Source organism: Mytilus trossulus, chromosome 7 (genome assembly GCF_036588685.1).
Source record: "Mytilus trossulus isolate FHL-02 chromosome 7, PNRI_Mtr1.1.1.hap1, whole genome shotgun sequence".
NCBI classification, from domain to species: domain Eukaryota; kingdom Metazoa; phylum Mollusca; class Bivalvia; order Mytilida; family Mytilidae; genus Mytilus; species Mytilus trossulus.
The window spans coordinates 41,420,343-41,433,734 of NC_086379.1; the positions used below are offsets into that span (position 1 = coordinate 41,420,343).

Consider the following 13,392-nt stretch of genomic DNA (forward strand, 5'->3'; position numbering starts at 1 on the left):
TTGTTTATATCGGTGTAATTATGATATATGACTATTTCTTCGTTTTCCAACAGAAGTGTTATTATTTTTTAACGTCACCAGTACAAACATTATTACTGCTAATATTATCAATTTTAAAAATAATGGTCCGTGGTTATAAAACCACCAAATTAATTCTCCATCCCAGCTATGCCAACTGCCACCGTGATAATGTTTAAAATATTTCCCTTCATACAACGCAGGACTCACAATATGTATTTCGTGCTTATTTTTATATAATCCATATTTTGCGGTGAAATATAATGGACCTGCAGATAGCAACACTGTTAGGTATGGGATTGGATGTCTTGCTTGAGCTGGTATCAAACCCGATATCACTGATTTCATAAATGGATGACCTTTCGCAGAAATTAGCACTTCTAAAGAAAATCCGTATGGTCTAACTTCCATGACCCCGACCCCTTCATGACCTTCTATACTTGACAATATCTTTCTTATCGATTGATTATTACAACCTATATCCAAATCGGAATAAACTCCACCATAATGGTATAATAAAAAATATCTTCCCGCATCCGTCCGTGAGATAGGAAAATGATAACTATGGAACGCATTGTAAAACCATGGATACTTCTCCTTTATGAAAGTGTCTAACATTTTATCGGTCCATAACATGTAAACGAACTCGTTGTATTTTCGTTTTAATGGATATATCACCGATTGATTTGTCCAAGAGTCTTGAGCGTCTTTCCATTTGTCTGGAACATTTTTAGATTTCCACGTTTGGTGTATGATTAGAGGTATACCATTAACAGTTGTCTCTGATAGTGGATGCACACTCAATTGTTTTGGTGCCTCTGACATTCTCACCTTCCAGTTGAATCTTAGAATCGATGATATAATCAACAGAAGTAGAGTTATAGCTATACAGATGAGTATTCCAATGAAAATCTTTAGTCTCTTCAGTATTCTAGTCACGGAAGCTTTCCTCATCATATCTGAAAAAAAAATGAAATCGTGAAGCGTTTATATCATATATTGTACAATAAGATGCTGTGGTTTGGTTGTCAATGAGAACTTTCCACAAAGAGACCAAAATAACACTATAGGTCACCGTACGGCCTTCAACTCAGAGAAGTACCGAAAGCGCACATGACATAGCGATTCTAAACACGATCGTTTGTTTCTCATTGTTTGCAAAAACTTTATTTGAACTTTGGTGGATATAGTAGTCTCTCTCATTGGCATTAAACCAAATTTCCCTATTTATGAAAAAATTCTTACTGTAAATGGAAATTTTTTACCAATGGTTTCCTTCATTTTTCAGTATGTATATATTTAAAAAAATATTTGGATTGTACATTTGTTAGCGTTAGAATACTAACATGCATGCACAGTACTAGTACATAATAGCAAGACCAGATAAGTTTTACTCCTCTATATATGTTCTTATTTGTTGAATTAGTAATGAGTACTCCTGTCAGAATATAATTATGTATAACTGCTGACATGAATTATTATTGATATGGTTATATTTATAAATTTACTGTTCACAACATTTTTAATTTTTGAAATACTAAGGCTTTTCTACCTCAGACATAGATCACCTAAGCTGTATTTGGCAAAACTTTTAGGAATTTTGGTCCTTAATGCTCTTCAACTTTGTACTTTATTTGGCCTTTTTAACTTTTTTTGGATTCGAGCGTCACTAATGAGTCTTTTGTAGACGAAACGCGCGTCTGCCGTATATATAAAATTTAGTCCTGGTATCTATGATGAGTTTATGGATATACTCGTACAACAGAAATGATTTTATGAAACTAATATCCTTTTACTTTGTATTAATATTTGGTGGACTTTGTGTTGCTTAATTTGTAGTTTTCTGCGAGCTTTTAATTATAAAAATAGAAAGATATTGATGTGATTGGCAATGAGAGAACTCTGCACAAATGACTAAATGACATAATTAATGTTTTTATGCATGTAGCTATAGGTTACCGTACGACCTTCAACAATGAACAAAACCAATAAGCATAGTCAGCTGTTAAAGGCTCCCAAATGACAAATGTAGAACAGTTCAAAGGATGAAACTAACGGCCTGGTGTATGACCAAAATAATGAACGAAAAACAAATGATGTACAGCACCAAACGACAACCACTGAATTACAGGCTCTTTACTTGGGACGGGCATATACAGAATGTGGCGTAGTTAAACATGTTAGTGGACGCCAAACCTTCTATTCCCCCTTATCATGTGAAAGTGGTTTGTTTGTAGGTGAAATGTCAAAATATGTGACACGTCTTAATCCGTTTAAATTACACTCAAAAATAAATATTAATAATAAACTTTAAATGACTATTACTAACAGTGATTTTGGTCAAACAGATGAATAAAAGAATTTCTTAAAAGCAAATGCGAAAAACAATTTGGTTTTCTTTTAATGCGCTTTTTTAATATTTATTTTTTTATTTATTTAATCGCATTAAAAAAATGGTTAAACATGAATATTGTAGCCTGAAATAAATCCTAAGTTTTCCATATAGTAATTCAATCAATTTATTACGATTCAATCATACTTTAACAAATAAGGAAATATTATTTTTTCTCTACTTGTAAATTTAGTAAAGTTTTTACGTAGTTCAAGATAACCGTCCGCCATGTTGCCGTACAGTTTTTTTTTCTCTCTCATTTGAATGTCATTTCGAACAGTTATGCGTGTTCTATATTATATTGTTTTATAATTACTTTCCGCTGTACTACTAAATGGTCTCTCGCCATTTGTCATTCTGTGTGTATGTAAAAATATTAGATGTGTACATTTAAAGCGTTAGAACACTTATGTGCGCAGTTCATACCAATTATAAGTTTTACACCTCTGTATGTCTATATACGTTTAGTTTATATAGTAACAATAAATTAATACGAGTACTCATATCCGATTATATTTATGTACAACTCCCACAACGGAAAAGATTTAATTAAGATGAATCTGGTAAGTACATCCATAGACTATAATACAGTACTAGTCTCAGGTACATCTTAATTTTAATAATTATTAATAATTAATGGGTTTCATGCTGCTTAATCTGTAGTTTTCTGTAAACTGTGTTTTTTGTTTGTTTGTTGAGCAAATGTCAAAGTGTGCAAGTTTGATTTCGTGTTATTTGTTTTGTGGAACATTGGAATGAATGACACTCTACAATATAAACAAAACATCAAATGACACACAATGAGCGAGATAACCTATTTTTTAGAGGGGCATTAGCTACGAGATATAAAAAAAATGAAATAAAATGATGTGTTTTGTTCAATTAAGGAATGACTATAATATTTTCTGTCTATAAAGAAATAACATCAAAAATGTGGTGCACACCATTCATGTATGGTGCACGATGATTAATCAATATTGTAAACATCGCAACATCTACAATGTTAACACGATATTGTGTCAACATTGTTTACATTGTTTGAACCCTTATATATTGTTAAAATTATATTAATTATTTTCTATCTATCATGTTTATAAAAATTAGGAAAGTTTTTACCTGCTTCAAGAGTATCGTCCGCCATGTTGCCGTGTAGGATTTTGTTCATTTGAAAGCCATATGTCGAATGAACAGTTAAACAAGTTCTATATTAAATTGTTTTATGACTTTTCCCTGTACTACATGTACTATACAACAATAAAGCTATAAAACTTCATTATGACTTATAGTCGTAAATTATGAAAATCACTATTGTATAAATAATTTATTGAGCATTTAGCAGATAATTTTGACACATTCTACAAAGTCAATACACCTGTTAGTCTGCTCACTTTTGTAAGAGCCTGGTCCGGATGTTGATTCCCAGGTGTCCTGTTAATTTCCGTGTTTGTTTTATCGTACAACTATGGATTCTTTTCAATGCTATGAATTTGATACGATATTTCTCCACTCGAGACAGTAAACTTTTAAAACAAATAACGCGAAGCTCGTCCGACGTTTAAAATACTAAACATTTAACTGTTGAGAGAGGGAAATATTTTCTTGCATGAGCTTTGACTGTATAATCGGTTTCTCTGGTTATTTGTACATGATAAGCAGACAACTTGAACTAAAAATCGGATACCTTTCACGAAAAAGCAAATAACACTGAAAATGGCGGTAAATAATTTTATCCACAATCAACTTATAATGTAATCCTTCTAAAATCAATATATAAGATTATTCTGTAACATTTCATGGCAGATTTTTGTCTATCGTTATTCAAAAAAAAAAAATCCATTCTCTGATTTAAAAAAAAATCATCCCTCAATTTTATTGCATAAAACACAAAAGAAACCATATTTATTTTAATCCTAAAAATTACAAATTCAATAGAGAGCACTTTTTTGCATACGACACAATACTTTTTAGACACCTGCCTCTTCTTAAAGACGGACAGTATGTTTCCCTCTAAGTCTCTGTTGGTTATATGTGTTCATTGGTTGCTGTCTAATTGTCATTCATCCTACATTTATTTTTTGGTTATGCACGTTAGATCGGTAAAAAAAAAAGGATTAATAAAAAAACCAAAATGCAAAAGCTTTATTTAAAAAGGGGATAGTCCATAAACCTGACACATCAACGGAACGAATGGAAAAAAGAGTTTTAAACCAGTGTTGTGGAAAAATTGAAGTCTGAAATTGAAACAAGATAGATGATTTGAACCGATGTTCATATATGTGCGATACAGAGGTTGTTATAGATGTGGTATTAGTGCTTTTGAGACAACTCTCCACATCCAAGTCAGAATTAATAAAAGTAAACCATTATAGGTCAAAGTATGGCCTTCAAAACGGAGCCTTGACTCCCGACGATAAGCAAGATATAAAGGGGCCCAAAAGTGACTAATGTAAAACCATTCAAACGGGAAAACCAACGGTATAATCTATATAAAAAAAAAAGAAACGAAAAACACATACATGTATGAACCACACCAACTAACGACATTAATGGCCGAAATGCTAACTATTATAATATGCCTTACCTTCATAAACATCATAATAACCCCTCGTTGGTAATATCATACTACTATTGTCCATTTAAAAATTAAATATTTTAACGATTGTTTACATTTTCTGAACAAACATGATGTGTGTGCTGTTCAATGTTATACAGTTATACTGCAAATGGATTTTTAGTAATGTTAAACACGAAGGCTAATAGAATGTTTAAATATTTATATTTGTTTGAATTTGCCATTTAAAAGAGACACCTTATCCTATTTCATTGAAGCTTGACATAATGCAGAACGTTCTGTCAAACCTTGTCTGTAACTTTTAAGGACAACACTTCACCATTGCACAACTGAAAAAGGGGGACGGGTTTCAATGGAAGTCTAACATTTGTAGTTTCCTTTGCTTATATTTTACTAATTGCACACACCAAAATTTTTAAGACGTTGATTTCCTGCTGTGACAATTGCAGTTTCAATTAATAAAACCAAGTAACACATAAGTAAAAGAAATAAACTTACCTTATAAATTTTCTATACTGTCCAGAAATTTACAAACAATATCCACAAACGTGTTTCGCCATGAATAACTACATGTAATAATTATTTTATTGGCATGAGTGAACACATTACCTTTTTACAAACAATGGGGATTTAAAAATAGTTGGGTCGATTTAAATCTAAAACCCGGACATTTTAAAGTTTACTTTATAGCCCATACAACACATAGAGGATTAAAATAATTTTGACACAAAATACACGTAATTTTATTTAATAGTGTGAAATATTACACGTATATTGTGTTTCGGATCTATATCTACCCTCAGATAATGAATCAGTTTTTCTGCTCACGGTTATAAACATGTGTTAATTAGTTAATCGGTACATCGATAACAATAGTCCAAGTTATAGCTTTTATAGACAGCTTGTCGTTTTTTTGTGTGTTTTTTTTTTATAGCTTACACATGCAATTGCATACTTTTTGCTTTGAAGTTTCATCCATTCAGAATATTGGCTATTTGCCTATAAATTGCAATGGGATGAAAATAAAGTGGAATAGGCCAATATATTATTATAAGGATTAACATTTTCTTTTTGTGCGTTGACTTTTCAACCCATGGAAAGAGCTAAAGTTCTAACACATATCACTTTCGTTATTTTTCTGTACTTATTTCGGTAAACTTTATAAGAATCATTTTTTTTTAGTAGACATTTTTTTATTTCTGTTTCAGAAAAGTGCAAAACACTTTAATATGTTCATTTATTTCTGAACTTATTGTCCCTCCATCCTACTTATTAATAAGGTATATATTTCCTCAGAATTTTTTTTTAATTCTTTGCCAAAATAAAGATTTTTCTATGCCTTTTCAACACAAGTATTTGGTATTTAATTAAACATTTTGAACAATGCAATAAATCACCAAGTTTTCTTTCTATAAATAAAAAGTCTAACCTATAAATTGCCAATCTGTCTCCAAACTTTCGTACACCAGAATGGAATGATGATACTCAACGGATGGTTCAACATCTACCAACTTTCCCTTATCTGAAGTCCAGTCTTTAAATTATCGTCAGCGAGAGTACCTTGTACCACATTTATCATGGGAGAGATCCGTTTGCGCCAAAAATGCGTCCTTTTGCGCCACAACTTTTTTTTCTCCAATGCTACGTTTGCGCCACCTGTTTTAAAATTATATTGTATCATTTCCTCCAAAAATAAAACATACGATTGGGCCAATTAGAAAAAAAAGTACTTCGCTCCTCCTTTATTCGGACTTGGAAGCGGCAGTTTACACGGCAAATGTTTCTTTTCTGAAACAAACTTTCTTCTTACTGGTGTTGCATGGGTATTTCCCAATTTAATGCACGTAGCAGCTTGTAACTTTACTTAATTGTCCGAAAAGACCAAAAGTTTAAGGTGAAATGCATAAAACTGTACATAATACTTCCTGTGGAATGCTTCTGCTCCATTACTGGTACGTCTTGTGATAGATAGAGTTTCAGCCAATAATATGTGGCTTAAACATCATCAGCAAAAGCTTCTTTTTTCTTCTCTTTTGACATATCTTGTTATAAATATTCAGCAAAGCAATAAGTTTTCTTCTCTCTCTGTACATGGACTGTCTAATGCATTTCAAGTCATTTTCTCCAGGTGCTTGTCTTCGTGGTGAAATATCTCCGAACATATGATACTTTTGAAGCCAAAAATAAGAATACATATTAATCATTAATATTTATGATAGATATGTGAACAGGTAAATTGGCGCAATTGATACATTTGGAAAACAAAATTTGGCGCAAATGATACCCCTGAAAATAAGTAAATGGCGCAAAAGGACTGCTTTCTCTATCATCATCTCTACTGAACATTGACCAACACCGTTTACAGACTACATTTACAACATACTGGGTTTTAGCAAACAGACAGCTATAGAATAATTACTAAACAAAAGGACCAATGCCAACAAACCACTTAGAAGGATGGCACAGCAGCTTGAACAAAAGATGATCCGAGTGCCACACCCAAACATCTAAACGCTACTTAACTACTCTTATCCAGTACCACACCGGGGGAATACCACCAACAAAGAGAAGTAAAACCCACTCAACCATCGCCTTCAGCAACTTAAAGATCAACGTCAGAATGATGATGTGAAGGTATTTCAGTTTGCTGACACTACCTCCTATTTGTTACATTTGTTGCAGTTGTATGATGTTTGTGCTATGCATGATTATGCTTTGATGGTATTCTTATGTATTGTGTATGCTATATTATTGTACTTATGTATTATGATCTATTATATGTGCTTTATAGTTGTACCTTCTACAATATGTGTTCTTTATATTATCAATTAGTTTGTCATTGTGTTTTAAAATGCTTGATTGAAACCCACTATCATGCTTTAATGAAGAAATAAAATTATGTATTAAATATCAATTTATTTTCTTGGGTTTGTTATTTCATATTTTACAAGAAAAAGAAGCTCGTTCCATCTACAAATTTTGCAAGCCAGGAGTTTCATCACATGGCAAACCAACTGCTATAGAAAGTTATAGCAAAAATATGGGAGGAGTCGATCATCGAAATGATATGTTCACAGCCTTCTACAAAGATAAAAGTCTGTGTATCAACCGACATTGCGACGAACAGAAACATTTCCTATAATTTACAAATCATAAAAGTTGTCACATGTCATTAATTTTAATTTATTATTTAAAGAATGATTTCTAAAATAAATAAGTGTTATTATTTGTCAAGAAACTGACCTTAAACAAAAAAGGCAATTAACTATAATAAAAAAAATATGAGATTTCCAGTGTAAGGTCGATGTTTCTAATTTGGGCACTCTGGCATTCCTCCAACAACCACAAAACTGTCCGTCTCAATAAAGAACAGAAAGAATTTTACGGGGAATTCAAATCATTATTTTATTGATACATCTGTATTCGTGAGTTTATCAGCTGTTTTATAATGTAGTTATATATATCACGTGTGAATTGAATGCAACAATTAGGAAAAAAGTTCACAAAACAAGAAATTAAAAATAAACTTAATAACACAAAATAGATCATACATGTAGTTCATAATCATCCCATTCTAGAAATTCAATTTGGCTCTTTATAAATTTGCTACGTGTATGCCTTCTGTTTTTCCTTGCATATGGGTTGTATTAGCTTACATTCATGTTAAAAAAACTTAAGAATTGACATATAAACACACGAATAAAAAATAAAAGGAGATGTGGTAAATACGTCAATGATGAATAAAAGGAGATGTGGAAAATACGTCAATGATGAATAAAAGGAGATGTGGTAAATACGTCAATGATGAATAAAAGGAGATGTGGTAAATACGTCAATGATGAATAAAAGGAGATGTGGAAAATACGTCAATGATGAATAAAAGGAGATGTGGTAAATACGTCAATGATGAATAAAAGGAGATGTGGTAAATACGTCAATGATGAATAAAAGGAGATGTGGTAAATACGTCAATGATGAATAAAAGGAGATGTGGTAAATACGTCAATGATGAATAAAAGGAGATGTGGTAAATACGTCAATGATGCATAAAAGGAGATGTGGTAAATACGTCAAAGGTGAATAAAAGGAGATGTGGTAAATACGTCAATGATGAATAAAAGGAGTTGTGGTAAATACGTCAATGATGCATAAAAGGAGATGTGGTAAATACGTCAAAGGTGAATAAAAGGAGATGTGGTAAATACGTCAATGATGAATAAAAGGAGATGTGGTAAATACGTCAATGATGAATAAAAGGAGATGTGGTAAATATGTTAAAGGTGAATAAAAGGAGATGTGGTAAATATGTCAAAGGTGAATAAAAGGAGATGTGGTAAATATGTCAAAGGTGAATAAAAGGAGATGTGGTAAATATGTCAAAGGTGAATAAAAGGAGATGTGGTAAATATGTCAAAGGTAAATAAAAGGAGCTGTGGTAAATACGTCAATAAAAGGACAATCAAATGGTAAGACACCTTCCCCATTATGCTGTTATATTTTTTTGAAACTATCGTTTTTCTACCTTGCATGGTTTTGTTAATTTACAGTTGTTTTTTGCAATTATTATTTTTTTTTTGTTTGGTTGCGAAGATAAATTAATTCCTATGCTACTAATGTTTAATCCTCCCCTCCTAAATATACTCGAACGCCACAGTGTAGAATGAATAAATCGTATGCGTCCTATGCATGGACAAAGAGTAGCAAACGCATTTTGAACGTCAACGTTGAAAATCTGATATTATCGGTGACGTCGTAACATTGTTACGTTTATAATATCTTGGCAATTTAGAAATTCGGTCTTCGCATTGAAAGGGTTAAACAAGAAATCTAAATCAATTTGGAAAATTGTATTAACGCCTGAAAGAAAACCTAACTTTCAACCATATTATGATATCATATATGTAAAATTTCAATGTAAACCGCAATAAATCCTCACTTTTTCATATAGTTTGACATGGTCTCCAGATGGATATTATGATTGAGCTGTTAGGTTGCTGTCTACTTTAAGTTTACCTAACATCTCCAATTGTTTATATTTAAAATACATCAAATAAGTATAACTGTAACCTTTTTAGCTCACCGGGCCCGAAGGGACAAGTGAGCTTTTCTCATCACTTGGCGTCCGTCGTCCGGCGTTAACTTTTACAAAAATCTTCCTTCTCCTCTGAAACTACTGGGCCAAATTAAACCAAACTTGGCCACAATCATCATTGATGTATATAGTTTAAAATTTGTGTTTTTTGACCCGGCCAACCAACCAAGATGGCCGCCATGGCTAAAAATAGAACATAGGGGTAAAATGCAGTTTTGGGCTTATAACTCAAAAACCAAAGCATTTAGAGCAAATCTGACATGTGGTAAAATTGTTTATCAGGTCAAGATCTATCTGTCCTGAAATTTTCAGATGAATCAGACAACCCATTGTTGGGTTGCTGCCCCTAAATTGGTAATTTTAAGGAAATTTTACTTTTTTTGGTTATTATCTTGAATATTATTATAGATGGAGATAAACTGTAAACAGCAATAATGTTCAGCAAAGTAAGATTTACATATAAGTCAACATGACCAAAATGGTCAGTTGACCCCTTCAGGAGTTATTGCCCTTTATAGTCAATGTTTAACCATTTTTCGTAAATCTTAGTTAACTTTTACAAAAACTTCTCCTCTGAAACTACTGGGCCAAATATTACCAAACATAGCCAGAATCATTATTAGGCTATCTAGTTTAAAAATTGTGTTTTGTGACCTTGTAAACCAACCAAGATGGCCGCTACGGCTAAAAATAGAACATAGGGGTAAAATGCATTTTTTGGCTGATAACTCAAAAACCAAAGCATTTAGAGCAAATCTGACAAGGGGTAAAATTTTTCATCTGGTCAAGATCTATCTGCCCTGAAATTTTTAGATGAAACGGACAACTCATTGTTAGGTTGCTGCCCCTAAATTGGTAATTTTAAGGAAATTTTGCTGTTTTGGGTTATTATCTTGAATATTATTATAGATAGAGATAAACTGTAAACAGCAATACTGTACAGCAATTTAAGACTAAAAAATAAGTCAAAATAACCAAAATGGTCAATTGACCCCCTAAGTAGTTATTGTCATATATAATAAATTTTTAACAATTTTCATAAAATTTGTAAATTTTTACTAACGTTTTCCACTGAAACTACACGGACAAGTTCATTATAGATAGAGATAATTGTAAGCAGCAAGAATGTTCAGTAAAGTGAGATGTACAAACACATCACAATCACCTAAACACAATTTTGTCATGAACTGTCTGCTTCCTTTGTTTTATTCACATATACCAAGGTGAGCGACACAGGCTCTTTAGAGCCTCTAGTTTATGATTATTATCAGGAATGCGATTATTATATGAGATATTCTGATTGAAAGATGAATGAAAAAAACGTTTAACAAATTTCTCGAAACTGAAAGACAATAACAATCAAAACCAAGGAGTAAACAAAGACTCATAAAACCAAAAGAAAACCCTGAAAGTATGCAACATTTAAAAGTATATACTTTTAAGGCAGTTTGCTTCATTCCCGCCAATGTCGTCCTTTTGGCGCCGTCTTTTGACGTTGTCAGTGCCCCTCAGTATTGTGACGTTACGATGGACCTTTGACATTCTTCACAATCAACAAAATGTGTGTGTAGAAGCCATAAATGTCCCTTTGGCAGCAAGAGAATACTTGTTCCAGCCAAGGTCAGAAATTCATTGTATACAAATTGTTGGTAGTGTAGTACTACTGATATCCATGATTCAAGAGAAGGTAATCACCAAGATGGTATTGGTTACCCATAGTAATATGAACATTTTCAAAATTAAAAGTTATACATCTAAATAGAACATTTATCATTAAACTTTTATATTATTTATAAATATGATACAGCTTTGTAACTTTTGATTGTTTTTTTAAAATGCTTATTTGCAGAGCTTCTGATATCAGTATAACGTTATCAGATGGAAAAACTATCGAAATACAAATACAAAAAGATGCCAAGGAAGGGAAAATTGTTGAAGAAACAGATGGGATACTTAATTATGCTAGTCTTGTCTTGAATTAAGGTTTGTTGTATAAGGAATTGTTGAGTGTCCATAAGCTTCCAGACAGAAAACGTTAATTTCGCTTAATGAAGCAGTGCTTAATAGATTCAACTGAAGGCTAAACGCAATTTTGAAAATATGCATTTATTAGAAGTTTTGCGTTTTTTAATGCAGCAAACTGTTTTGCCAAGTGAAAAAAGTGCCACTATGACAGTATATTCAATGTTTGTAAACACTCAAAGAAAAATAGATTCTAATATTAGGTTTGATTTGCAGATGAAATACATAGTAAAATTGACCAAAAAGCATATTGAGCATACGTTCTCAAAAAAAACAAATCAGAAAATTTACAAAAAAGAGTCTTTCAAGCATTGCATCCGTTTGCAATAATTTTGATCAAATTTCGAATGTATAAGTACGGTGAAAAAAATCATTCATATACATCATATCATGATGATAAACTTATGATGACTGATGATCTGAGGTTTGTTTAGCCCTTTAAGAAATGTCTTGGTCGTGTCTATCCTTCTTTAAGAATATAAAAATGAATACAAGCGAATATCTAGATGCAGCATGTTTTCACGAAATGGCTTAAAGAAGCCTTCAAGGATTGGTGTAGATGGAACTGACCTTGGCATATAGACAATTTTCTTATGTCTATACATTGACACTTTTTTTAACAATGTATTATATTTGAAATCTGCTTTTTAGGTCGCTGGGGTGTCTTATTGTTTGATGATGTATTTTTCATCAATTTGACTTAAAATTGGAGGGCCATGTATTTTCATAACGTATTAAGTACAGTTCTTCCTGAGGACCATGCAGGGGGTGGTGATGGGTTGTTTCAAAATCATTCCAAACAATTGTCATATCGTAGTTTATGGTCGTTTTTCTACCAACTGGTTTTAGTTGTGTCCGATGTGTTGCCATATCATCAAGACTCAATGTTAACTTATTTTTGAGGTTCAATTGTTATCAAAAGTACCAGGATTATAATTTAGTACGCCAGACGCGCGTTTCGTCTACATAAGACTCATCAGTGACGCTCATATCAAAATAGTTATAAAGCCAAACAAGTACAAAGTTGAAGAGCATTGAGTATCCAAAATGTTTTGCCGAAGACAGCGAAGGTAATCTATCCCTGGGACAAGAAAATCCTTAGTTTTTCGAAAAATTTAAACTTTTGTTAACAGGAAATTTATAAAAAATGACCACATTATTGATATTCATGTCAACACCGACGTGCTGACTACTAGGCTGGTGATAACCTCGGGGACGAAACGTCCATCAGCAGTGGCATCGACCCAGTGGTGTAAATAGTTATCAAAAGTACCAGGATTATAATTTAGTACGCCA

General features: G+C 32.3%; 1 protein-coding gene across 1 annotated transcript; it reads right to left on the minus strand.

Annotated features, from left to right (window-relative positions):
* On the minus strand, positions 1-5,678 carry LOC134727045 (uncharacterized). Its single transcript, XM_063591433.1, has 2 exons — positions 5,481-5,678; positions 1-977 (listed from the first exon to the last, which is right to left on the minus strand). The coding sequence occupies exon 2, from the start codon at positions 973-975 to the stop codon at positions 19-21; it is 957 nt and encodes a 318-aa protein (XP_063447503.1). The 5' UTR covers positions 976-977; positions 5,481-5,678; the 3' UTR covers positions 1-18.
* Between the last annotated feature and the right edge of the window lie 7,714 nt (positions 5,679-13,392).

Bases quoted from the DNA above. Each gene is read 5' to 3' on its own strand.
- LOC134727045 (XM_063591433.1), bottom strand. From the start codon at position 975: ATGATGAGGAAAGCTTCCGTGACTAGAATACTGAAGAGACTAAAGATT.